Source organism: Oryzias latipes, chromosome 11 (genome assembly GCF_002234675.1).
Source record: "Oryzias latipes chromosome 11, ASM223467v1".
Lineage (NCBI taxonomy): Eukaryota > Metazoa > Chordata > Actinopteri > Beloniformes > Adrianichthyidae > Oryzias > Oryzias latipes.
In genome coordinates this window covers 23475379-23500571 of record NC_019869.2, presented here as the reverse complement: position 1 = coordinate 23500571, position 25193 = coordinate 23475379, and the positions used below count along the sequence as shown (strand labels likewise).

At 39.5% G+C, this 25193-nt stretch overlaps 1 protein-coding gene across 1 annotated transcript in view; it reads left to right on the top strand.

The window, feature by feature from the left end:
* Positions 1-25193, top strand: part of pag1 (phosphoprotein membrane anchor with glycosphingolipid microdomains 1) — a 51602-nt gene that overhangs the window by 15703 nt on the left and 10706 nt on the right. The window contains exons 2-4 of the mRNA XM_023960178.1: positions 20323-20360; positions 21782-22013; positions 22404-22461. Coding sequence (XP_023815946.1) covers positions 21826-22013; positions 22404-22461 — 246 coding nt within the window. The 5' untranslated portion in view covers positions 20323-20360; positions 21782-21825. The remainder of the gene's footprint in view (positions 1-20322; positions 20361-21781; positions 22014-22403; positions 22462-25193) is intronic.

Sequence of the window (25193 nt, the reverse complement as noted above, 5' to 3'; positions counted from 1 at the left end):
AGACACAGATGGGGATCAACACAAAAGCACACATGCGCTCATTAACCGGAAAATGAAAATCCTCACTAACAATTTAGTGAGGATTTAATGAGAGGATTAGCATTTTGGTTATTTTTTAGATTGTTCTCAGCTGCAAAATATAGAGAAGAAACCAAAGCTTTTAAAAAATGGATTCAAAGGTTTAATCTTAGTGTATCTTTTGATCTTTAATGACCATATATGTAGTTTTTAAGCTATATTCAAAGCAGGTGGTAGTTTGATGGAGAAGTGGCTGAAGGAGGCTCGCTTTAGTGTGACTCCGGATGGATTTTTGTGCTTGTAGGATCTCAGTAAAACTTTCGCTTTAATTCACAGACAGCTGACAACCACTCAGTAACTAATCACCCAGACTTCATGGTCATGACCTCTCATTAAGCTCGCCGAACACCACAGTAACATCGTTAAAGACTCTGCTCCGCCTGGTACCCGTTAAACTGTCAATGCTGTTAGGGGTAGCTTTAAAGTCTCCCAACATTCCTATACACGTGTTTATGTCTGCACAGAGATTTATGAGCAATTTAAGCTTTGAAAGCCTTTACTCTCAGTCAAGGAACAGACAGTTGGAGACCTAAAGACATCCTGTTGTGCTCATCTAACCTCACAGTGGTCTAAAAACCTCACTTCCCGTACGTTATGATCCTGCTGATTTGCTTCACTTGAAGCGTTTTTAGCATTTGCTCCGTCGTCTTGCATCTGCAAAGGGTTTCAAGTGCAGCATTAAGGGCGCTCATCTAATTTAGCGAGGTTCGCTGGACTGTGCTTCGCCAACCTGACGCGGTCATCCAAACGTGCAAGGATTCACAGGGAGGCACATCACACAACCGCCGAATGTTTACCGCCGTTTGATTTAGTTTCAAAACTAATTCTGCCGCTTCCTTTGTGGCTAACTGTGCTGGGGTGTGGTGTCACACTGTGCATCCTTTATATTCTTCAACAGTAACTTAAAAGCAAAGTAACTTATTGTGATCCATTTTTTTTCCACTTTGTCTTGCAGTCTGACTGTGACTCAGAGTTTAAATTGTCAAAGTGTCTTTTATTTATGTAATTGCCATTTTTAGCCAAAATCAAAAAAACCTGTGTCATTTATAGGACTTGATTTCTGTAGAGCAGCAGTAGTTCAATAGAAATTCCCCTCTGGGTTGTGGGCGAAACCCCTTTCCCTCCCCGTCGCTGAGAGCTCTGTGTACAACCTCACCCGCTAGCTTACAGCCCCAACCTAACAGACCAGTGCCACAAAATAGGCGAGCGATATTGGACTTATCCAGCCGTGCAGTTCTGAAGCAGATGGCAGCTCGGATGAGGAAAATGAAGACGGACATGGATGTAGTGGATCACTTTTATCTGGTGTTGTCGGTCAGCTGTTGACAAACCAACACTCAAGTGGACGCTTTAGAATTGAGTGGAGCAGGCAGCTTGTGGCCTAGGCAGTGCATTTTCTACATCACACCTACAGACTTTAACATTTTATTTTTTTGTTGTCCTTCATCTGAAAAATGCTGCAACATAGAAACACAAAAAAATGAATTTTTTGTATTGGATTGGGTCTTACAGGATATGTGTCCCGTTGATAATCAGACTCACCCTTTCATTGGTGTCAAAGCAGAGGAGAGTTTCACTCTTTACTTGTGCTTAACCTCGGGTTTTGTTCCTGATTTATGCAACGCCCCCCCCAAAGCTGGGTGTGTGTCTGTGTTTAGCATCTTTTGTCGTGTGCAAAAAGAGTTTTGATGTGTTTGTTGATTGTCAGGGCCCTGTTGCCCCAGGTTACAGGGTTGCTAGGGAATGGGTAGACCAACTGGCATCACTAAAGTGCCAACCAGAACTGTGCAGTTCTCCGTCTCTTGCTTCGTAGCTCAGTGATCCACCCTGCCTTCATGTTGTATCCGGGCAAAACAATTTTTTTCTATTTTGCCTAACAGGCTTTAATTTGAAAATTCAAATGGATTTAGCATGCTTCAAGACTTTCCTGGAGAAAACCTGGCCTGTGCAAGTTGCAGCTAATATGTGAACCTTAACTAACTTGCCATGAAGTGTATTTAAGGATGAGGAAGCAATGTTTGCTTGTTATCACTCCATACACAGAAAGCTTCCTGTCCTTGGTGGGTGCACACAGCGGAACACTGAGGTACCGTTTTATACTCCTCTTCCACAAAGCCATACAAAAAAAAAAAAATTTTTGATTATGTTGGCTGAGAATTTTTCATCATAGAGTTTCTATTTATTCCTAGTGATTGAGTTGTCAAAGTGTCAAACACTTGAGTTGGAATCTGGATTACATAAATCTCCTTTAACGGGTAGTTTTATTTATTATTACTCTTTAGTCCTTAAGTAATCTAGATGATCCACTGTTGGGAGATGTGTCATGGTCGTCGACCTTGTGTGTGAGATTGTGTGTGTGTGTGTGCGCGAGAGAGGAAAGGAGGGGAGGTTTGAGGCGCCAGCAAAGAGGATGTGTCTGGGATCTGTGTCATTTTGCAGAGTAAAGGATTATGGGAGAGTTGCAGCGAATGAGCAGGAGTTTTCTCACACACAGCTTTGCTGTTGGCTTTTCAGAAACCGCCGTTGTTGGATTCATGGCAGCTGTCAGAGCTTTAGTCACAGTCTACCTGTAGAGAAATGGCTGCACCAAAGCAGAGGAGTGTTGCTCCAAGCCCACAGGCGATGCTGTTACGTTATGTTCTGGATCCTCGTTCGCTCTTCAGATATATTTAAAGTCGCTTTATTGGGGGATTCTTTGAGCACTTTGGCAGAAATAAACAATGTAAGAGTTTGCCACACCCAACAAGCCATTAGGGAGAACCACAGCATAAAAATTCATGTTTGCTGGTGTATTGAATTAGTCTCCTCTCATCTCATCTTTCTTCACACTTCAAGAGTTTTTATCTCCTCGACAGCATCCATAACAGTCTCTAAGGTCTGTTGATCGTCCTTTTCATAGGCTGTCATACACGCCGTCTTGCAGCAAGACAGTCTGCCAGGAGATAACAAGGCCCGGGGAGGATCAACATCGGAAGGGATGTTAACAAACCTGTCTTGATCCCTGCTTGTGTGACACACGCCTCCTCTCAGATGTGTTTTTTCTTCTCTTCACTCTTATCTGGTGAAGTCAGTCAGCAGGAGACAAGCCTATACTCAAGCACCTTGGCAAAGACCCACTCCCATGAAAATTGCGTTTTTGGTGTTTTTAATACGTTCTTGCGGCTTTTTTCTCATGACAGAGTATTTATGTAAAGAAAATTAAGCTCAAAATTGCACTTCTCAGTATTTCTTTATTCAAATTATTGTGAATCAGGAGCAGCCAACCATTTGGGCTAAAAATGGCATAATCATCATTAAAGACTACTGGGAAGCCTTGTACAATAGATCAAAAGATGTTCAAAGTGGGCCTTTAAGTTTAGAGAATGTTCAAATCTGTTAGTTTTTTTTTTTTTTTTACCAGTTGTTACCTAAAGTTATAAATCCAATCTGTCCTAACAAATCATTTACAAAGACTGCCTGTCCTGGTTCTTTGTTTCCTGTTAAGTCAGTCCCCTTGTTATTTTAATGTTTAACAGTGTTTACTTAAAAAAAATCTATTTATGAATTTTTCTTTTCTTGTAGTTATATTTATTTTAAATTGAATGTATTTGATAACATACTATTACCTTTTGGGCATGTATTTTCTTTTCTGGTTGGCGTTACAAACAAAAACAGAGTTATCATTTAATGAGTCCAACCTTCTCTTAAGGGAATTTTCTTTCTGCTCACCACTGAGTTTAAAGACCGTCTGTCTTCAAGGCCAGTTCTGTTTTTGTTCTTGAAGTCATAACATGCTATAAAAAGACTGTACAGCTAAAGCGAATGTGGTTTCTCCGACTGCTGAGCAAAGACTTTCCAGCTTCAAACAATGGGAATCCATCCTCTCAAAGGCAGTTTCAAAGGGATTGGGGTCCCCTTCTGAAGCTGTCTTGGCTCCAACCAGCTGTTTCATTAGCAGCCTGTCGTCAGTAGAACAAAAGTGGTACCCACATGTTCGGGGGGGGGGGCTGCATCTCTACGTAAAAGTCAAAAAACAGGAAATGAGCCACTGTTGACTTTCTCCTGTCTAGACGGGTTCCTGCTAATTAAAGCCTCCTTATGGATTTCTGAACTTTTGAAGAACCAGCTTCTGGTATCGTTGCGCGTTTTACCATAATTTAAAGAAAGCCGTTTGACCTGATTGCGCCCCCCCCCCTCCAGCTCCAGACGGGAGAGTTGGCCCTACAGTAATCCTTCAACGACCCAGAAAGTCATTTGTGGAGCGGGTGGTTATGTGGGCCATAGATTTAACACAACAATGGTGTCACATGTCTGAGAAAGTGTGAAGGCCGTCAGAGTTTGGCAGTTCAAGTGTACTTAAAAAACCCACTCCGATGAAAATGGCATTTTTGGTGCTCTTAACACATTGTTGGGGCATTTTTCTGATGATGGAGGACATGTATAACGAACCTAACCTAACCCTAACCCCAAAATAAATCGTCTTAACCAAGAAATTCGAATTAATCGATTAAATTTATTAATCGCGTGGCCATAAAAGATGTTGAGCTTAAAATTGCATGTCTGATTCAAATAGTGATGAATCAGGAGCACACCATTAAAAATGCTGTTGGGAAAAACTCATATTTGTGACATAGAAACTACGCTGCACTGCTAGTGTTAGGTTGGGGGTGTGAGGGGCTGTAAGTTAGTGGGAGAGAGTGTAAAACAGATATCTCAGTTATGGGTGACAGGAAGGGCAGGATGGGGTTGCTTTGGTCCCGCCCCCAAATTGGTTGGGAATTTCTGATGACCTACTGCAGCTCTGCATACCTATGTTCTAGAAAACAACCGGGTTTTTTTTTTTAAATTTTGGTTTAAAACGGCATAATCAGGAAAATACCACAAGGAACGCTTTAAAATGGTTTAAAAGATGATCGGAGTGAGAATTTTATCAGTTGTGTGCACTTAAAGTGGGACAAAAAGAAAGAGGAAGCAGGAAGGTTTTTTTCTACCCTAACTGCAGAATTTTACTCCCCTTTAACCAGATTTTGCAACAAATGAAGAGGAAAGGTTGAACGTTTATGTTCTTCTTAAGAGGAAAGGTTGAAGGTTTACGTTCTTCCCAGCATTTTCCCGGCTTTGCATTCCTGCAGCCTCTCGTGGGCTTTCTTAGAGAACAGTTTGGGATCGGACGGGTTGAATGGACAGTTCCAATAAACTACTCTTTTGTTTTTTTTCCAGATGTGGCCCCTCGTCTCATGGCCTTCTGAAAAATGCGTGTGGCCTGTTTACATTCCACTGGCTTCTTAGAGGAAACTTGCTCTATGTCCTTGCTTCCTTTTAGCCTTAATGGTTTGGTTTTGTGTGGATATTTTTAGGGATTTCTGCGGAGTCACAGATTCCAAAATGGTTTACAAGCAGTTCTGGGATGTAGAGTGTCATGTTGCGTGTTGCTCTACATGCCTTTTCTTAGTGAATTTCAGATTAAGTGTAGTAATGTGTTCCAAGCTCAGTCCTCTGAGGTTTCTAGAGAGCCTTACACAACAGATTTATTGTTGAAGTGAGGGAATTGCAGATGTTATTTTAGTGCTAAGGCAGCTTAGAAAAAAAATCTCCAATCTTTCTCCTGGCACTGTTTAGACTCTTAATTCCTCTTCCAGATGACTATTTTTTTCCTTTTTTGCTCCTTGTTTAGTTGAATGTTTAGTGGTTCATTTTAAGTTTTAGTTGCCTCAAAGTTTAGCTACAAATTCTGCTGGAAAAAAGGAGAAAAAATGAAGAAGATAATTATTATTTACTATCCCATTAAAGACTCTGTGTCCCTTTCATACAGAGGCTTCTCTGAAAAATAACCTCCCATTTATGAACATATGAACGCCTGTGTACTCATAATTTTTGAAATGACACGTATTAAAAGCAAGTCGTCAGAGCTATTATATGCTGCTGTGTGTTGTCATGTGCGTTAAATCTAGGCTGACATCCATAAAAAAGAATCTTCACGAGTTGCACTCATGGGGTCACATGCTGTAAATGTCCTAGGCTCTGTAAAGGCGTCTTATGAAAGCCCCATGTGTCGGCCTCACTTTGATTCAAAAGAAAAGGTTTTTATGGAGCGGGTCTTGAGTACAAGCCGTTCTGGAAGTAAGTGCAACAACGAATTTTGTGCCCCGTAGAGGAGAAATGTTAGAATTTTTGCCTGAAACTGCCCTCAGCCTGGCACTGTCCCCCAAGACTTATTAGCCCTGGGTCACCCTACCAGGAGAAAATGCCCCTGACAACTTTATAAAGTGGCAATTTAGGGAGGGGAGCACATGAAAACTACATAAAGTTGTTAATCAAACAAAAAATATTAAAAATGGAAAGATTCGAATTGAACATAACTTGCATCAGCCTTTTTTTTATAGGGTCTAGTTAAAAAAAAAACACTAGTGATGAGACTTATCTTGGAAAATGCTTTTTATATAGGATACATTTCCTTTTGAACAAATTTTTTGCATTTTTTCAGGTAAAAAAAAAAAGTTTAATTCAGGAAGTAGTCATTTTGTAATTAAAGTTTCCACATTGGTTGTGTCCGAATTCCTTCAACTCACTACATATGCTCTATAGTTCCTTTTTTCATTTTTTTTAGTGCTGTCTAAATCTATAATTCCAAAATCAAGTGCCCTACAAATTTCCTAGAAGTCTCATCGAAAAACTAGTGTGCATCGATGCTCGCTTGATCGGCAAATATAGACCACAATGCATTGCGTCTGAACAATTTTTGCCAAAAAAATGTATTTAAATGTATTTTCTTAATAAACCATCAACGTTTTTAACTTCAGAAGACATTGGACTCATAAATGATCGTCGCAAAACGCTCATATCAATTCTATTTTAACTTTGTTAAATCGATTAGGTCATATTTGCCGTTTAAAAAAAAAAAAAAAAAAAAAGCAGTCGGCATGGTTTCTGAATTGCTTTTAAAACCCAGGGCACTAGGTAGTCCCGCACTAAATAGTTTTTTAGTAGTTGGAGAGAAGGGAGGGGAATCCAACAAAACCATTGTTTGTGTAAAAAAAAACTGTGTGAAAACAGCTTTAAGTGAGCAAATATAGAATGTGTTAGAAAAGACAAATTTGACAAATAAAACCTGATATGAAATTGATTTGTGTTAAGTAAGAAATAAATGGAATTTTGAACTTGTCAATGAAAAACAGCCTCAGCGCTGTAGTCAGAAAAAGCATAAATGGAGGTATTTTTTCCAGTTCATCTAAAAATGAGTAAGCATTCATGCTTAAGACCCATGATTTACCTGTAGACTTTACCTTCTTATCTTCCACTCCCACGTGATTCCAGGATATCCCTCTCAAAATGCTTTTAGCCACCACATTGTCCTTAAAATAGTCAACTTGACGTTGCCTGAATTGCTTTTTCACATTGCTGCCTGTATTATTTCACGCTCTCCCTTCGCCTGCACCCATCTGTCTATCTGCCGCTGTGTCATTGGTTAATCTCTGTCGGAATGACATGTGTGAGTGGGATTCCCGTGCACGCTTATAAGCTTAAATAATGGCGCATACGCGCCTTCGTGGTGACTGACAGCAGAATCTCTGCCACCAGCGAGCATCCTGTTTACTGCTCTGCTGCACATTCAGCGGCTTCATTTGGTTTTCAGCACTCCTTTGGGACACGCTGCCTCTATTAACTGATTTGAGAGAGGCTGTGGCAGCAAATGCCTTTTGGAGAAGAAATAAATGAAAAAATCAACCATGTTATGCATATATTATACAGGATTTGGCCCCTTTAGCTTTCTTAACTGTTGAAAATAGCAAGGACGTTTGGCTGCGTGAAGCAGGCTTTGGCTTTGTGTTTGCACAAAGATGTCTGCAGTGCATGATTACGCGTCTGCTGTTCTACTGGCATTCAAAATTAGCATGAAAGGAAAAAATGGAGTCAATTGTTGGATTCAATTTTTAGAATTAAATGAAATAAGTGATGCTTTCTTCCAATAACAAATCTATTAATAAACATATTTACTGAGAACGAAACACAAGAAGTGTTAAAAGATGCCACAAAAGTGTCTATTGACCTGTGGGTTTGAATCCACAGAAAAAAATGTTTCACACCGTCTGAAGACCAAAATTCAAATGTCAAAACCACTATATCCTGTTTCACTGAAGTCATGACATCTGATAAGACTCCACCCTTTTTGATAACCAGTATAAAAAACTATTGATCTTCTGACAAGCTTCCATATTTTGAAAAATATTTCTAATGTATTCTTGTTTACCCATTTAAAACATAAACCCCTAAAAAGGCCCCATAAAGAAAGATCTAGAGGGATTTCCCAATCTTTATTTTTTTTCCCTTTTTGTTTTGTTTATAGACGATTCTTGTGACAAGTTATATTGAGTGGTATTTGTTCGTCTTATTGGTTAGGTTTAGAAGCAAGAAAAGGAATTTAGTAAAGTGGCAATCAAACAATTTTTTAAACATTGGTTGTTTTTTTCTTTTTTTTTCTTTCTAAAACCAGTTTTGTTTGTTAATGAAAGAAACAATTTAATTTTTTAATTTTAATTTTTTACCATTCTAGTGAAGTTTTTATGTTGAAAACGAACTAAAACGTCATTATTTTGTCTGAAATGTACAAGACATTTTCTGAATGCATTGCACCCAGCCCGAATGTTTAAATCTAATGATGATATGTTTAAGTCATCAAGAGGGCAAAGAAGGGCTCTTATGTGCTAAATATGTTGTCGTTGTTTGAAAAAATAAAGAAAAATGCAATCTAGCTTTTTTTTAGCCACAGGTTTGATGATGATTAGAACCACAATCTCTAAACCTTAATATGTCGACCACCAAACTGGAAAAACCTTTGCTTTCAATTTTAAAACATCTCCCACTAATTTGGTCATTTAATTCTCTGAGCTGAATTTTCTAATTTTTCTACCTAAACTTCCCCTCTCCTTGATGAAATCAAAGAGTCTTACACTGGTGAAGTAGGAAACCCGTCAGAATTGCCGAAGAAGTGGAGATAGAGCTCCACCTGTCTGATGCAACCTACCAGAGCTGCTCAAGCGTCGGTGGTGGGGCTGCACCACACGTTTGAAGACTCCTGCCACCCCCTCTTTGCTCATCTAGAGGTTGCTATATATGTTCAGCTTCAAAATCACCCCCAACTGTCCACCCCAACCCCCAACTGCTGTCGCTGATTGGAGATGTGCCCTTTGAGTCAGGCTCCCATATTTTACCATATCTTTATGGGGGAGCAACTCTTGTTACCAGAGGGACAGAGCTCTGAACAGTGTAGCAACATAAAGAAAGAAAAAATAAAATAAAAGCCTGAGGTGGATTTTAACCATTAAAAAAATCAAGAAATATCATGGACTGTGGAATTTTGGGGGATAGGCACTTAAAGACTTTTTCCGATGAAAAGGGACAACTCGGGGAACTACTGCCGCTCTGCAAAAACTGTCCTAGACCAGGGGTGCTCATTAAGTCGATCGCGATCGACCGGTCGATCTTCAAGAACATGAGGGTAGATTGCAGGTCAGCAAAGATAAATAACAAAAAAAAAATGTACTTCTAAAAAATCCGCCAGCCAATCAAAATCCTCACTGAGAAGTACGGGACATGATTGACATGCAGAACAGCCAATCGGACATCCTCTGATGTTTAAATTCACTGAGCGCAAATTCTGTCTGTCATCAGAAAGTCGCTTTCTGTCCCACGGTACGTCAAGTCCCCGGCAGAAAACCACTCCGGACAACCGGAGTGTTTACTGAAGCCGCCCCGCGTGTGTCCTCCTGCTATCGCCTCTGCAGCTCTCGCCCGATAAATACGAGCTCATTAGGGAAGCAGTGTTTTCCCATGGCACGCGCTTCGCCATCAGCGCCTTTGAAATGACATACAATAGTCGCTGCTTTCTGTCTTTATAAAACGCCTCATCTGTTATTTTAATACAAAGTATCTTTGTGTAATCTTACTGTGTAGTTTTTAATCATCAGTACATAAACAACAATGTAGAAGTAAACATGTAACTCATAAACAAACATTTACTAATAGTAATTGTCAGTAAATAGAAAAATACTACTTGCCAATAGTAATTTTATATATATATATATATATATATATATATATATATATATATATATATATATATATATATATATATGTGTGTGTGTATATATTTATATACACACACACACACTAACACAGGTAGATCTTCAAGACATTGTCGACTCAAAGGTAGCTCACGGGCCAAAAAAGTGTAAGCGTCCCAGTCCTAGACAATTTTTTTTCTAAATTGAGGCTAAAAACCAGCAGGGGGCGCAGTCTCGCGTTTAACCGTTACCACCCCCCCCGCCAAACACAAAAAACCCCGGCCGCCGCGTCGCAAATGATTACAATTACAATGCAGTATTCTTTATTAACAAATAACATTAACAACTAACTACTGCCTATCTAAATAATGAACTTAATATATAGGTGTTGTAGAATGACTGTGTGTGTGTGTGTCAGCGCGCTGCGTGTGTTGAGGAAGGAGCGCACACAAGTGTGTTGGGGGTGCGTGTTGATTCTTCTGCAGGGGACCGCTCTGGAGCTGCACGCGAGCTTTCACCTGTGCTCTCTGGTACAGTCATCTTGTCAGAATATTATATATTGCCCAGTAATAAACGAATCTGGAGACACTTTGTCACCTTTCCGGTAGCCATGAAGCCTGACACCCATGAAGAACGCAGGGCAGGAGGCTCCGCCTTTGTTTATAGAGACACGTAACTTTGCGCAGCACAAAATAGTTCCCAAACAAAACATGTAGTGATATTTATCGAAATCTAACAGTGCGTGTTCGTGTTTGGTGTTACAGAGTGAAGGAAAACAGTTATAGTACACCCCCCCACCCCCCAACACAAAATCATCCGGTAGGCGGCCGTGTCGCGCACTTAAGAACGCACGCAGCTTGTAATGGATATGAATACAATGGAAATTAGTGCTAGGTAACGCAGTAAATTTGTCGTATTTCATAGCGAGACAGAAACTTCTGTTGTAGAATAAGGATGTGTGTGTGTTTCTGAAACCGCGCGCCGTGCAGGGAGTGAAGGAGAACAGTAATAAAAGGTCTCCACCGGAAACCCTTGAAGTCTGAACACGGGACTAGCAGAAAAACTAAATTAGCAGCGAAGATGAATGTGTTTAACGTTTTAATTATAGTTCCATGCAGAACTTAAAAAAAAAAAAGTGATGCGGTTATCGTCACACCCCTACTGGGAACGTTTTCAAAATAGATCAAAAGGTGATAGGAGTGGATCTTAAAAGATTGAGAAGACAAACCTTTCTAAATGCACCTGAACACACCAAAGAGCACATCTGCTGTCAGTACATCTACATTAAGACTGAAGTTTCATGGATTTGAGCTAATCAGAAGCTTCCTGTAACTTTCCCCGTCTTGGTCATTGACTAAACCCCGGACATCTAGTTGCAATGATGGATTACTATTCCATATGAGCTGCTTTTATACACTCACGGAGAGCCACCTCCATCAATTTCCCCTTATTTTACCGATCCCCCATTGTTCAGAAGGCGAGTATAACCAGAAAGATATAAAAGAAATGCTATGTTTTCAATGCTATGTATGCCAGTTTTCTGATCACTGGGGATGGTAGATTTTAGGTGCAGTGGAAGAAAAATGTGTGCTGTTTTGTTTTGTTGGGGAAAGGGTTTGCATTTTCCATGGTGCATTTTTCGGAAGCGGCTCATTTGTCTGCAGGCATCTGTTGCATCTCATTATTCCCATGTATTTTCTCATCCGCCCACTTTTTTTTAAACACACAGCATAACAATACCTTTCCCGTTCACCCCGTTAATCTCATTTTCATGGTAGCTATTAAGCTCATACAGACCGGTGTGGCTGAATAACGATGTGTCCATATCTGGTCTTGATTCTCACTCATGCTAATCTGCATTAGAAGGTGAGAAAAAGGGTGGAATTTTATGCATGCGATGTCTTCGGCGCTGAGTAAATTAGTTTCCTTCTCAGGGTTTCATGAATCTGCTTATGGGAGGAAAAGAAAGGCGACCCCCTCAGGATCTGTGTTTTCAGCTCAAAAATGTCAGAAGTTGACTTGTTCTGCTTCTTCATCTGTTTGACTTCCCTGATAAGGTCACAGAAAAAATCTGAGTGACACGTCCCATTATCATTCAAACTATTTGTCCTATTTTTTTACACTCCTTACGTCTATTTACACATTGAGATGTTACGCCTGACTGCTTTGTTTCTGCTCCCGACAGCAGCCAAAGGTGTTTGTGTATTAGCATTTTATGAGCAGCTGAGTGGCAGCAAACCGCCAAGCTAATTAATTCCAAGCAGGGGGAAAACAATTGTTCTGTCCCAGGGCAGAGACAAACTTGAAATGCTCACCTAATCAAAACGCAGCAATGTTTGCTGTGGCTGCAGAGCTGCAGAAATGGACAGTTCTAGCTGCTTTGGGGAACATTTAGAACGGGTTGAAAAACCAGCAGTTTTAGGTTTGTGGTAGCTGCACGCAGTTGGGTGACACAAAGCCAAGGTTGTTCAGACTGTACACTTCTGCTTTTTAAATAGAAGGAGAGTGTGACACAGAAGTTCAAACATGTACACGTGGGAAGCTGTTTTTCTTGAGAACCTGATGTTCTCAGTCCCTTTTTTAGTGGTATGAAAAAATGATGACATGTTTAAGTCATCTAGAGGGCAAAGAAGCGCTCTTACATGCCAAATATGTTGTCGTTTTTGTTGAAAAAATAAAGAAAAATGCAATTTTGCGCATCTCCTATTAGCTTTTAGCTGAGGTTGATACTCATGCCGAATCATGGAAAAATCCCAGACATGATCCAGCTGTTCATCTATTGAATTCTCAATAGCGCCCTCTAGATGTGTGACCTGCCTCATCCACTTGTTGCATCAGGTCCTAATGGGTTGAACACAGTCGTGTTTGTTTTGGAGGAACATCTGCAGGCCTCTGAGGACCTCAGAGTTGGCCTTGTTCTCAAAGGCGGGCGGAGGAAGGCAGGAAATGAGGCTTTCCCGCGGGGCGGCATTAACTTGATTCCCATTTAACGGACGCACACAAGTGTTTAGGCAACCTCTGCACATGCACACTAAGCCTCTGTGGACTTGGGTGACCCTGAGAATTGAGGACCCAATACAGAGTTTTTACATTTATGGTGAAGACATCTGACATGTGCTGGAAAGTCCTGAGGCCCTGCAGCTGCTTGGGATTCACAGAGCTTTGTGTTTTTTTTGTTTTTTTTTAACAGATTTGTACATTGAAGTTCCCTTTTTAGGTTTAGTCTTTAGCAGAATCCTTCTTTAAGATAATATGAATGCCCGGTTTGATGGGTATCCTCTCCACAGTGATGAACAATTCTCTATGAGGGGGAAAACGTCTCATATATCGCTTACATGTCCCAAGTGGGCGATCGATATAAACGCCGATATTAAGCTACTTGTAGCAGCAAGGAGCGTAATCCTGTGAGAGAATACACACGTATCTGCAATATGAGATCTGCCTTGTTGAATTATGCAGTTTCAATATACCCATTTAGGGGAGGATGGATCAATTTGTCTCGCTAGAACCATTAACCCGTGGGCTGGCCAGTGTTACCGTGGCAACCCTCAGATGTCCCTCGATGAGAAGCACCTGTTTCTGCTGTGCACAGATGCACGCCTGTTTGTTTGGCCCGCCAGTACAATGAGGTTCTGTCTGGATGTGCCGCCTTCACTCGCCCTGGAATTCAACACGTGTGGAAGCATTTGCATGTTTGCCGTGCAGACACACACACACATGCATGCGCCTGGTCTCACTCAGGACAGGTTCCCTGAGGAAGCACAGCACACGAGGTGGATTTATTTGATCATCCCTCCCCTGGGATGGATGTTTATTTCAACATGACTGCTCTGTAATTTGTGGCAGAAAGAACACACTTCTACTTTCCCCCTTCATCTCCGTCTTCAACAAATGTGTTCTTTGTCCTCTTGATTTGTTTGTGCGTGTCTTAGCTTCTGTGTGTCTTCATCACCTCCTCTCTCGTCCTCATTATCTGCCATCTCTTCCTATCTTGGCTTTGGTTCCTCTATCTTTCACCTCCCCTCCCCCAGCTCCCATCCCTACCATCCAAATGGCCCTCTGGTCCGTGTCATGTGTTATTTCATACCAATTGTCCATCGGCAGTAGAAAAAAAAACAGTAATTCACAAATACAAGTTGATAGAAGGCTCAGAAAGTGACTCTTTTGGCTTCATGGTGAAAGGCTCCTGTTTCCTGGATTTGTGTTTTTGTTGTTCCTGTGAGATTTGAAAGCAGAAGGTTCAGATATGAAAGATGAAGGCTGACGTGAGGAAAGGAATCAAGGGATGACGCATTTAGTTGTTTAAGCTGGAACCCATTTTTCCTTTCTGTAGATTGCATAGATTATGTTTTTTTTGAACAAATCCTAAAGAGAAAACCAAATAAATTTTAAAAAAAAGAAATGTTTCATAAATGTCGGGGGCTGAGATGGAATTTAACCTCTCCTTTTTTCAGGCAATTCACCTTTAACCAGCAAGTATTGCAAGTCTGTAAATGTGAGTGATTTTGACTTTATGAACAGTGGATTGGTGTGATACCACTTATGATACACAACTTTGAAAGACTTTGTTTTTTTAATGGTGTCTCATCAGGCCACCTGAAGAGGTTCCCAGACCCTTGTTAAGCACCAATGCTATACACCAGCAGTCTCCAACCCCCGTTACCGGTCCGTGGGTCATCTGGTACCGGGCTGCACAGAAAGAAAAATAACATACATTATTTCCGTTTTATTTATTTCGGAGTCTGAAAGATGTTTTATTTTGAAAAATGTCCAGATTCTCTGTTACATCCGTCTATGTCTCTCTTGACGCAGAACAAGGCGCTCTTCTCGGTCACGTGATAGGTTATCGCTAAAATAAAACTCAGGAGCTAGCAAAATGAATAAAAAACAAACGTCTTTGGAAAGTTTCTTTGCCAAGGGGAAAAGGCCCAGGCAGGAGGCAGAAGAGGAGCCTTCAATTTCCAAAGGAAAGCTACATTTAATAGAGAGCACTTCTTTTTTGTACCATGAGTGTGGGAAGGGGAGAGGATGATGACACCTGTGCGATGTACAATGTAGTGCGTGCCAAAATAAAAGCTCAGGTCTTATCTTGGCACGTCTATGTTCCTCTTTTATTGTACCGTTGCTACAATAATCATCCTCCCACAACTTAAAGACCGGTCCGTGAAAACTTTGTGTGACGTCCTTGGCGTTAAAAAGGTTGGAGACCACTGCTATACACTATATACTGAAAAAGTTACATAATGCGGCACAGTCTTCATTTCATTGTACTTTTTATGTACTTTTTATGTTTTACAGCTTGCATTGAAATATTAACCTTTTTTTTTCCAGTGGATTTATCCAGCAGGATATAAATAATAATGATATCGTATAAAAGGGCTTTAAGTTGTGATCATTGTCTAGACTGGAATGGTGTAGCTCACCAGCTTTTGACAATATTTGAAAAATTCCGTTCCTCACATTCATAGACGGAGCCACGGCTGCAGGTACTGGTGTTGATAATATCTGGCTTAGTACTAAAAACCTTTTGGATTTTTTCTGTTTGGAAAATCATACAACATTAGTTTTAACATTATTACCAATTTAAGAATAACCCTTTGTCAGAAAGAGTTTGCGATATAAGGAAAAAGAAGCAAATGTATTTAGAACAAAGTATGAAACAAACCGGTTTTCTCTGATGAATCAAGAATTTCGGATGATTTAAAAAAAAGTCTTCCTAAAGTGCTCACCTCTGTGCTGCCAGGAACAGAAAAGAGGAACGTCTACTCTTCGCTGGGCTTCTCACGTCTGAACACTTCTGTCTGTGGTGGTTCATCTCTGTTAGAGCAGAGAATCACATTTCAGAAAGAGAGGATTTTCTATTGTGTTTTTTTATTTCCTTCAGTTCTGATTCAAAACCCCTCCCTGTCAGAAGAAGTTTGAAAGTCGAGTTTTTCAACCATCTGTTGAAAGAAAGCCTCTTTGTGAGGTTTTAGATTGCTGTAGCTTCATCGTGGTTTTCAAGATGCGTCTCCCTCTCTCTGGCAGGAAGAATATCAAATCATTTTAACATTCTACAGCTTGATTTGTGTATTACAACAACAAAAAACTAAAAATTCCTAAAAATATATATTTTTTTGTTTGCTAAAAACCAACAATAACAGGAGACTTTTCTTTTGGCTTATACCCCATACTAAGCCTGCTGTTAATGTAATCAAATAAGTGTAATTTAATACACATGAAATGTAATCAAAAATATTAATTTTAGCACAGTTTTTACAACAGTAAATTGTTTTTTTTTCAATAGGCATTGTCTGGCTTTTTAAAAACAAGTCTGTTTTGTAGTTACTGTATATTTGAGGCACCTATTCAAATGTCTCTGCACATATTGACATTATGATCATGGAAAAAAAGAGCATTTGCATCTTTTATGTTTGTTCACTGATCTTTAGTCACCTATTTAGCTGCTTAGTAGTTGTCCTTGGTAGGTCTTTTAGGAGCATTTATGTGTCGTCTGTAAACGTTCTTGTTTTTTAGGCCATAGCATGCTTGCTCTAAAGCTGTTGTTTGTTGTTTTTGTATGTGTGTGTGTGTGTAGCACGACAAAAGGGAGCATCATTCTCCTCTGAGATTTCTGCACCTTCTGTACCGTAGGACATTTGAACCACAAAATTTTAGTCGTCTCACAAGTAGGAACTAATGCAGGGTTGGGCAAAAAGTTTTCTCACAAATTCAGATTTTTTCAAATTTGTTGTTGGATGTGTTCTGATGGAGAAAAGGATTTGGGATTTGGGGTTCTTTGTGTGTTTGCTTGGTGAAAGAACAATTTTGCCTTTTGCCTTTTATTTTCCAAACATTTATGTCAAGTAATTTTTCCAGTTGGGTATTCTCCTTGGCGTTGGACTGCAAACAGCCTTGCCTCGATGTGAATGACTGGTTTTCAAGGCGTCCGTCTGTTTTTTTTTTTCATCAAACTCAACACAGTTTAGACAAAGGCGGCGTCCTTGGCTTGGAATCTTGTACATAAAAGCATTGGCATGTGAACAGCTTTTCTCAGGGAATAAGATGCTTCTAGTTGCTGCGTTAAATATCTAAAACGTTTTTTTTTTTATTATAAAAGGGATTAAAATGATCTTTTAAATTCCGCACGGACATGTAAGAATAACTACTGGTGTTAATAAAAAATTGTGGATGCTTTTAAAAGATGTAACACTTTTTAGATATTAACTTTTTGCAGGAGTTGTTTTTTTGGGGGGTGGGTAGGCATGAAAATTCAATTCCAAGTTAGATCAAAACCTAACATTTTATTATAAAAGGAAATCCTGCTTGTTGTCTTATGGTAGTAGTACATTCATTGTCCTAACATTTGGATAAAGCACATTTAAACAAGCAAAACAATGTTTGTTTTTTTCATTTATGATTCGAACATAAAAGTCACTTTAGGAGAATATACATACAAACTCTAGGTTCAATGTCTTTCATAACCAAAACTTTATTGACAACCATGGAAACAGCCGACCAAAATAATTTGTTGTAGCTAATAACTCTTGAGTTCAGGAACTTACCACACAGGAAGGAATTTCAATTTTTGGCCAAAACATGGAGTTCTCATGTAACATCTATAAAAAAACACCTTTCTTTAATGTTGAGCAATTCACATTAGTCAAAAGTGTAACTAGCAGCCTCCGTCTCACTCTAATCACTCCTTTTGTTAGAATATCTCTTTGTTGATATGTCAAACACTGACAGACATCCTCATTACCTGCTCAGAGGGGATGTATACAGCACAACAGGTGCTGACAGGAATCCACCTCACCCGTCAAAACTTCAGGATTAGTCACAGTTGCTGTTTCTTTTTTTTCTTTTTTCTTTATGGCATGCAGTATTAACAAAAAGGTTTTAGCAGATGTGCACCTCTGAGCATTCTGCTGATTCTTGGTTCCTATCTACTGACCCTGAAATTTAATATATTTTTGCATTTTGCAACTCCTAATAGGATGTCTAAATATAAAATAAAACAAACTGAAAGAGGCTCAGATAGTTACATAGTTTTGTTTCAATGTTTATTTTTACATTCTGCATAAATGTACTTTGTCCATCCTTGGATTTCCGATTAACCTAAAAACATTTAAGGCAGCCCTATTTATATTCAGGGCTTAGTGTGATTATAGAATGTGGAGCCGTAGGAAAAAAGAAAGACAATTGAGTTAACGTTCCTAAAACTTGAAGTTTGTATTCTATTATGAATTTCTCATAATGTTGGAAAAACAGCTATTGAAGACGACAAAAATCTGATCACGTTGTTATAAAATAAAATAGAAAATGTGGAGAAAAGAAACCAGAGATTGGCAAATGAATCTTTCTGTTGTTGAGGTTTTGTCCCAAAGGTTCAAAGAGATTCAAAGCTTCATTTCTTCAAAGAATGGGGACATCTTGTGGTCATCTGAAGTTGTAGCAATTCCCCGGGAGAGTGACAAAAAAAAGAATTAAAAAAACACATTTTCAAGCCCAAATCAGCATAAATACCTTAGAAAGGAAAATGTGGACTTTGATATGTTTTATATTATATATATTTATACAATTTACTAGCCTGTCAACATAATAGGGTAAAATGCAAACTAAGAACAATGATATAAAGTTGGGCCTCTGTCCCTCTCTAAAAACTAAAAGAACAAATATTAATGATGGAAAGCAAAAATATATATATATATATATATACACACACATTAGATGATTCTGCTGCATCTTTTTGTTTTAATGAAAACAAAAAATCTTTCTTTTGCTTAGAAACAGCAAACAAAGCTAAAATAGATCCTCCCAGATGAATTACTATTACCGTAAGAAAAAAAAAAAAGGTAGTAGTAGAGTTGACCATGACAAACAGCATTTGCAATCCTGGAATCATAAAGACGCTGTGAGGGGTCGAGCGGCCAATGAGGACAACAGAAGTTTATCAAAAATGAAAAGTTTTAATTTTCTCAAAAATGTAAAAAGATGAACAAACTGGGCCCTTAAAAGAGGTCAACAGAAACATAATTAACTCAGGAAATAACTTTAACTTAACCAACTGAACAGACCAAGTAACAGAAACAAACTGACCTAACCAAAGACACAACAGGGGATCATATATAGTGGCTGATCAGACCACTTGAGAAACATGGGGGGGGGGGACTAACATGACTACACAAACATTTAACAAAGACTATAAAGACAAGACTAAACACAAAACTTGGTCTCTTAGTGGAAGAGAAAATCATCAAAAGTGGAACAAAATGAATAATGACCCACAGAAGCAAAGCAAATAAACATTAAATAAGTCCATTGGTTTCTCCCCTGGAGGTTCCTGTAGATGGCGCCTGCCCAATTGCCTGACTGGAGTATTTAAATGCTGTGAAGGCTTGAGCTCCTCCTTTGCCAGTCCTCACAGCACAGCTCCAGGAGCAGAACCTCAGCCACACCCGTAGAGACCAGTAGCACCCTCCGCACTGGCAACTCAAAAAACCGGTGACATTAAACAAACCAAAATAAGTAAACTAAACAAATGTACATGTGCTAGAAATTATTGAAAATAGATAATAAATGTATATTTTAACTCAAAGAAATGTGTGCCTTTATTTAAGAATAAAGAATCTGAAATAATAAAATTAAAAATAAAGTGTGCAATGCTGGGGGGAGGTTACCGCCATTTTGTTTGTGGGTGTGGCACTGTATGCTGCCATCACAGACGCCAAAAAATATTTTTTACTTTTTAGACTTAGCGCCATAAATAGCACTGATGGGTAGAAAGAAAAGTTGCCATGGTGACGCAGCACAGTGGCAGTTGGTAATTATTCTGGATTACATTTGAGCTGGCGCACAGTGTCGTAGAGTGACACCTGGACTGGAGCCTTCAGGGAGTCAGGGAACGCTGTCACATTAAAAACCTCCCATTTCCCTCCCGGAAAACTCCTCTCTGCAGTGTGAATTGCAGCTCAGAACCCGGAGACGTGTCTGTCTCAGGCAGCCTGTGGGATCTGATACAGTCATGAACCTATAGGCCCCTCTGCTGCACAGACGAACCAATCAATCTGTCCGGGTTCCTTTGAATAAAAGGGTCACACAAAGCTTTTCTTTCTGAGGGAAAAAGTGTAGAGAGGATGCAACACAGCCACTTTTGCGTCAACAGTTGCTATTAAAATCACTATTAATCTTATACTTACTTATACTTTTATCTGCTCTCTTCCAGCCAAGGCCAAGACCGGACACATCATCCAAGGTGTCAAGGTACAGTAAGTCTGTTTCCCTCTCAGCACCCACTTGTACTGATAGCTGCATGAGCTGCACACATGGTTTTTCAACAGAGACGTTTTCATTAGTCCTTTAGAGAAAAAGTTTTTTTTATGTAGACTTTGAAGCTAAATAAGACTCACTGCATGAATTCGTTAAGGCTGGAACACGATCTTTTCCACAGTTCCTGCACACGTTAACATGGGACAGCTCCCACACTACATACAGTATTTATACCACATACGTTTGTGTAGTCACCAGAGATTAGACAAACTCTGTGCAAACGTCCCACCAGACTGGAGTCTGGCACATGCTCACAGCACCAGAAAACAGACAAGATGGAGCCGCTTTATTTGTCCTCTGTGATGTCCTTTCTGTTAATAGTATGAAGGAAAAACAGGAACAGAAACTGTTCTGTCTGCTTGCAGTTTTGTCCTCTCTGCAGCACTGGTAACTGCGCACACATGCAGATGCAGAGCACGCTCGCGTTTCTCACCCCCTTCCATCTGAACTCTCATCATGTCGTTTGTTTTTGGGACAGTTCATGAGGCTTCGTACCGCCTCACACATCTCCTGCCTCTGCCTCCCTCACAGCCCCACACCTGCGTCTCTGCACAGCCTCCATAAATCTCCGGTGATAAAATCCAGAGTTGTATCAGTTCGCTGAAACTCAACTTTCGCTGTCAGACAGAGACGTGACGCGGGTTCTGATGCTGTACCCGGAGCTCAGTTTCCAGCTGTGGAGGCTGGAGAGTGAGGGACACTGCAGCAAAGCCTCTGCACTGCAGTCTCTCTCTGCTCTCTTCTGCCACCTGCTGGCCAGACTGGGTCAATGCTTTGCTCTTAATAAGTTCGATTTATTTGTGAAAACAAAAGCTTTTAAAAAGCTTTTATAACGGACAATTTAAAGTCCAAAACCAAATTTAGTGAAACCTTCACAGATAAATATATCTCAAATTTGCCATATTTAAAATCTTAAAGATACACAAAGTCAGAACTACGTGAAAATATCTAAAAAAGCTTATGTGTAGAAAGATGTATACAATTTTACAAACATTTTTTCCATTGAGTGTTATATTTATGTATTTCTTGTTATATTTTTGTTTTGAACCATAAATTTCAAACCCATAAAACCCTTTTTTTAAACAGGTTGAATTTGGATTGAAAATCATACTAAAAGAATTATTATAAAAAATGCTCCAATACTATTTTCTTATTTTCTTTCTGTGCTCTCTTTGTTCTCAGTGACTTAAAACTTCCTAAATATGATCAGTTTTCTATTTATTTGTCTTCTTTTATAAATTCCTTTTTCTGCGATAATCAGACCACATGGTTTTCTGCAGAAACATGAGCTTGTCAGTCAGTTTTCCGAATGTTTTAATTGACCCTGCTTTGTTTTCTTTCTGTGTCCCCCCCAGCTGGTACCTGTCCGATGCCTTCTCCCCCCACAGTGTGATGTGCCATGGCTCCGGCGCTGAGCGGCGTGTGGTGGGGCCCGGAGGCGGGTGTCGTGGGCTCGCGGGCGGCAGCTGACGCCGGCGCGGCTGTAGTGCCGGCGAACGAACATCTGCTCCTGGTTGTCGCCCTCAGCGTCCTCACCGCGGTGCTGCTGGGCTCTCTGCTGCTGCTTCTCTGTGCGAGCTGCCAGGGGTGAGAGCGCCGTCCTGTCAGACGAGCCTGATGCCTGCCAGTCACAGAAAAATCCTTAGTGTTGGAGGCGGTTGTAGTAACCGTTCCACCATTAATGCAGCAGAGATGAGGCTGACAATTATAATTAAGCTAGCACGTACTTTCAAGAAGTTGATTTGTTGAATGAATTAAAAAACAAAAGAACTATTTTGTTCAGCATAAACATTGTACATAAACGTAGGAGCATGTACTGGTTTATAAACAATTTTACATGAAAGATGTAAATGAAACTTTAAAAGGGTTTTGTACTTTTGCATGCCTTGTTGTGAGGTTTTCCCATAATCCACCTGTTTTTTTTGTGGTATTTCTTGCATTGTTTCTACTTATCTCTGTCATTTTTCCTCCTTTCAGGCAGAAAACAGCAGCAAATACCCACGTATTAGGGGACCACGAGAACCTCATGAATGGAGTAAGTAAGAAATCTAAAAAAAAAATACCTGTTGTGTTTAAACTTTAAACTGGCATTCAAATATTTTTGGAGGTACATTGTCAATAGTTAAGCAGAGGAAGTTACACAATTAGAAGTCAGGTACAAATCTTAACTTTTCTATCTCAATGAAGAAGTTAAGTTATCCACATTTGTCATTGAATGATTCAAGGAAAGCGAGCTATTAGCTCATATCCTGCAAGCCACACGTCAAGTCATGCAAGTAGGTGTCAAATAACCTAAACTGGAAATTAACAACAGCCCCCAAAAGGCCCCACAACAAACAATAAAAAACCAAACCCCCAGCATACAATAGAAACTAGTGCTGGGCACCTCATGAAAAATTTAATTGCATGATTTTCTTAGATTAATTCCCAACTAATGGCATTGCTGGCAGCAAAATAGCCTTCACGACTTGGTGAATTATAATTCTGTCAATATTTCACAAAAACATAAAAGATGTTGCTTCCCTCAGATTGTAGGTTTGTGATGGGATTTTGAGAATAAATGACTCTTTGAGATAATTGTCTTTAAACATCTTACTGAAAAGTTGATCATAAGTTAGTTTTGTCTCATATCAAGTTTTATAAGATATTTAAACTTGAAACTAGGCAAAAATATTTGATGAGATGTTGTGTTTTTGCCGTGTTCAGGCTAATTTAATACCCCACTTTGTTACCCAAATGAGTTTAATGTTTCCGTCCCCTTCAATAAAAAGGATCTTTTTTTTTAGCTTGAGGTGAATTTCACTAACCTGACATCAATATTCCCGTTGATATAAAAACTAGTATTTATATGAAATCATTGAAATTCCTTTGAATATTAGAATTACTAATAAAATATTAAAATAATTCCTAAAAATATATTTACAGTACTTAGACCTAACCCGTATGTCACTAATATGGAACGTATCATTTAATCGAGGGCTCCACCTAATGTAGCATCATTTTGAGTGGAAAAAACACTGAAGAATATTTTTTATAGAGTTTGAAATGAATTCAGGCATGAAGGGGTTTTATAACTTTTTAAAAGTCCCAAATTGTTCATGTTAACCCTTAAGCCATCTTAGATGACCCCACCCTTCCACTGACGTGTTCTCCCTACCATGACAAAGGTGGATAAAGGTGGAAAGATTTCATGTAATCCATGGACACCAGTGAAGATCACAAATCATTGAAGAATGAAGGTTCAGAGCACCGTCTAGTGGGTCTAGATGACCCAACTCCCAATGATAAAGTGCCTAGGATAGCACAAGGGTTAATGAGGTTAAATGAATGCAACGAGCTGAGTTATCTCTACCGCTACACCTGTTTGTCCGGACATGCCTGTTTGTTTTTTGGGTTTTTTTGTAGTTAAAGTGCTGAAAGCATATTTACGATGACATATTCTTAAAAGTCCTTAAATTCACTAACTGAAAAAAAAGTATATTTTGTTTAAAATATCCTTTTTTTTTCAAAAGAAAAAAGTTTCAAAAGAACTACCGGTACTTGTAAGTTGTAATGTGATGCAAACCTTTGATCTCTAAAGTGATTTCTAGTTGCAACAGTCTCTGTTTCCAATAAACATTAAGCTACATTCAACCCTGAATAGTTCAATTATGACCTCTATAACAAATGAGTGTAGCTTTGATTCCTGTGGAAATATCCAGCTGTTGATGAAAACGCTGATGATGCCTTCTGTTTTTTAAAAAGCAGCAGCTGTTCACTGCCTCTGTCTGCCAGTGGACTTTTTATACATTTAACTGGAATAATGAGAGTATTTATTCATTTTGCATTTGATGATGGATTTTTAATAACACACTATTACTGCCAATCTCTCCTTTAGCAAAGTGTGCAACATTGAGTCTTTTGTGTCACTCCCTCGGGGGCATCGTGAGTCTGTCTTGCACTTGAACCCCAAAGACAACCTGTTTCACATTTGATTGATGTCCTCTCTACCCTTGTGCATCATAGTAATTTTCCAGCTTGTCACATTGTTATAAGAGAGTCCCATTTGGATGACGGACCATATCGCAGCCTGACGGGGTAAATGGGGGCTCTGTCTTCGCGCATGAGAAGATGAGCTCTTCCTGTTTCACCTGCAATCTGTCTGGCTGTCTTTTCTCTGCCTATCAGAGGTTTTTTGTTTTTTGTTTTACATTTTTTTAATAAACCGAACCAAGTTAGTTTGTAGCTCAGCCTACAAACCGAATCTTACAAAATGTGACCTCAGATTGAGATCATGTGCAACTACCTCATTCTGAATGAATCAGCTTCTAGTTAGCTGAAAAGAGTGAAGTGTAAGAGAAAAATACAGATCTCCCCACATTTTTGTTCATCAATTATTTTCCAAGAATATGAGACGTTAAGACTCACAAAACGCAGAGGTCATAAAATAGTTAAACATTACATCATTGAAACTAACATTAATGGCAGCGTTTCACCACTAGGTGGGGATGTGGAGCCTCATATTCACAGACTCAAATGAAAAACAACAAATCGTTTTTTTCTTTAACCTTCTAAGTGCGGGAAATTTGGGGGGGGGGGGGGGGTTGTGAGGTTGTGACAATGTCTCCTGCAATACAGGACTGGGATGTGATTTCATTATTTTACCAGTGAAAGATTAGATAAATGTCCCCAACAGAGGCCTCTTTTCGACTTTTATTTGTTAAAGATGTCTGATGGGGGGTACGAGCAAGATAAAGTGTTGGAAAGCATAGAAGTCTCACCTTAAAT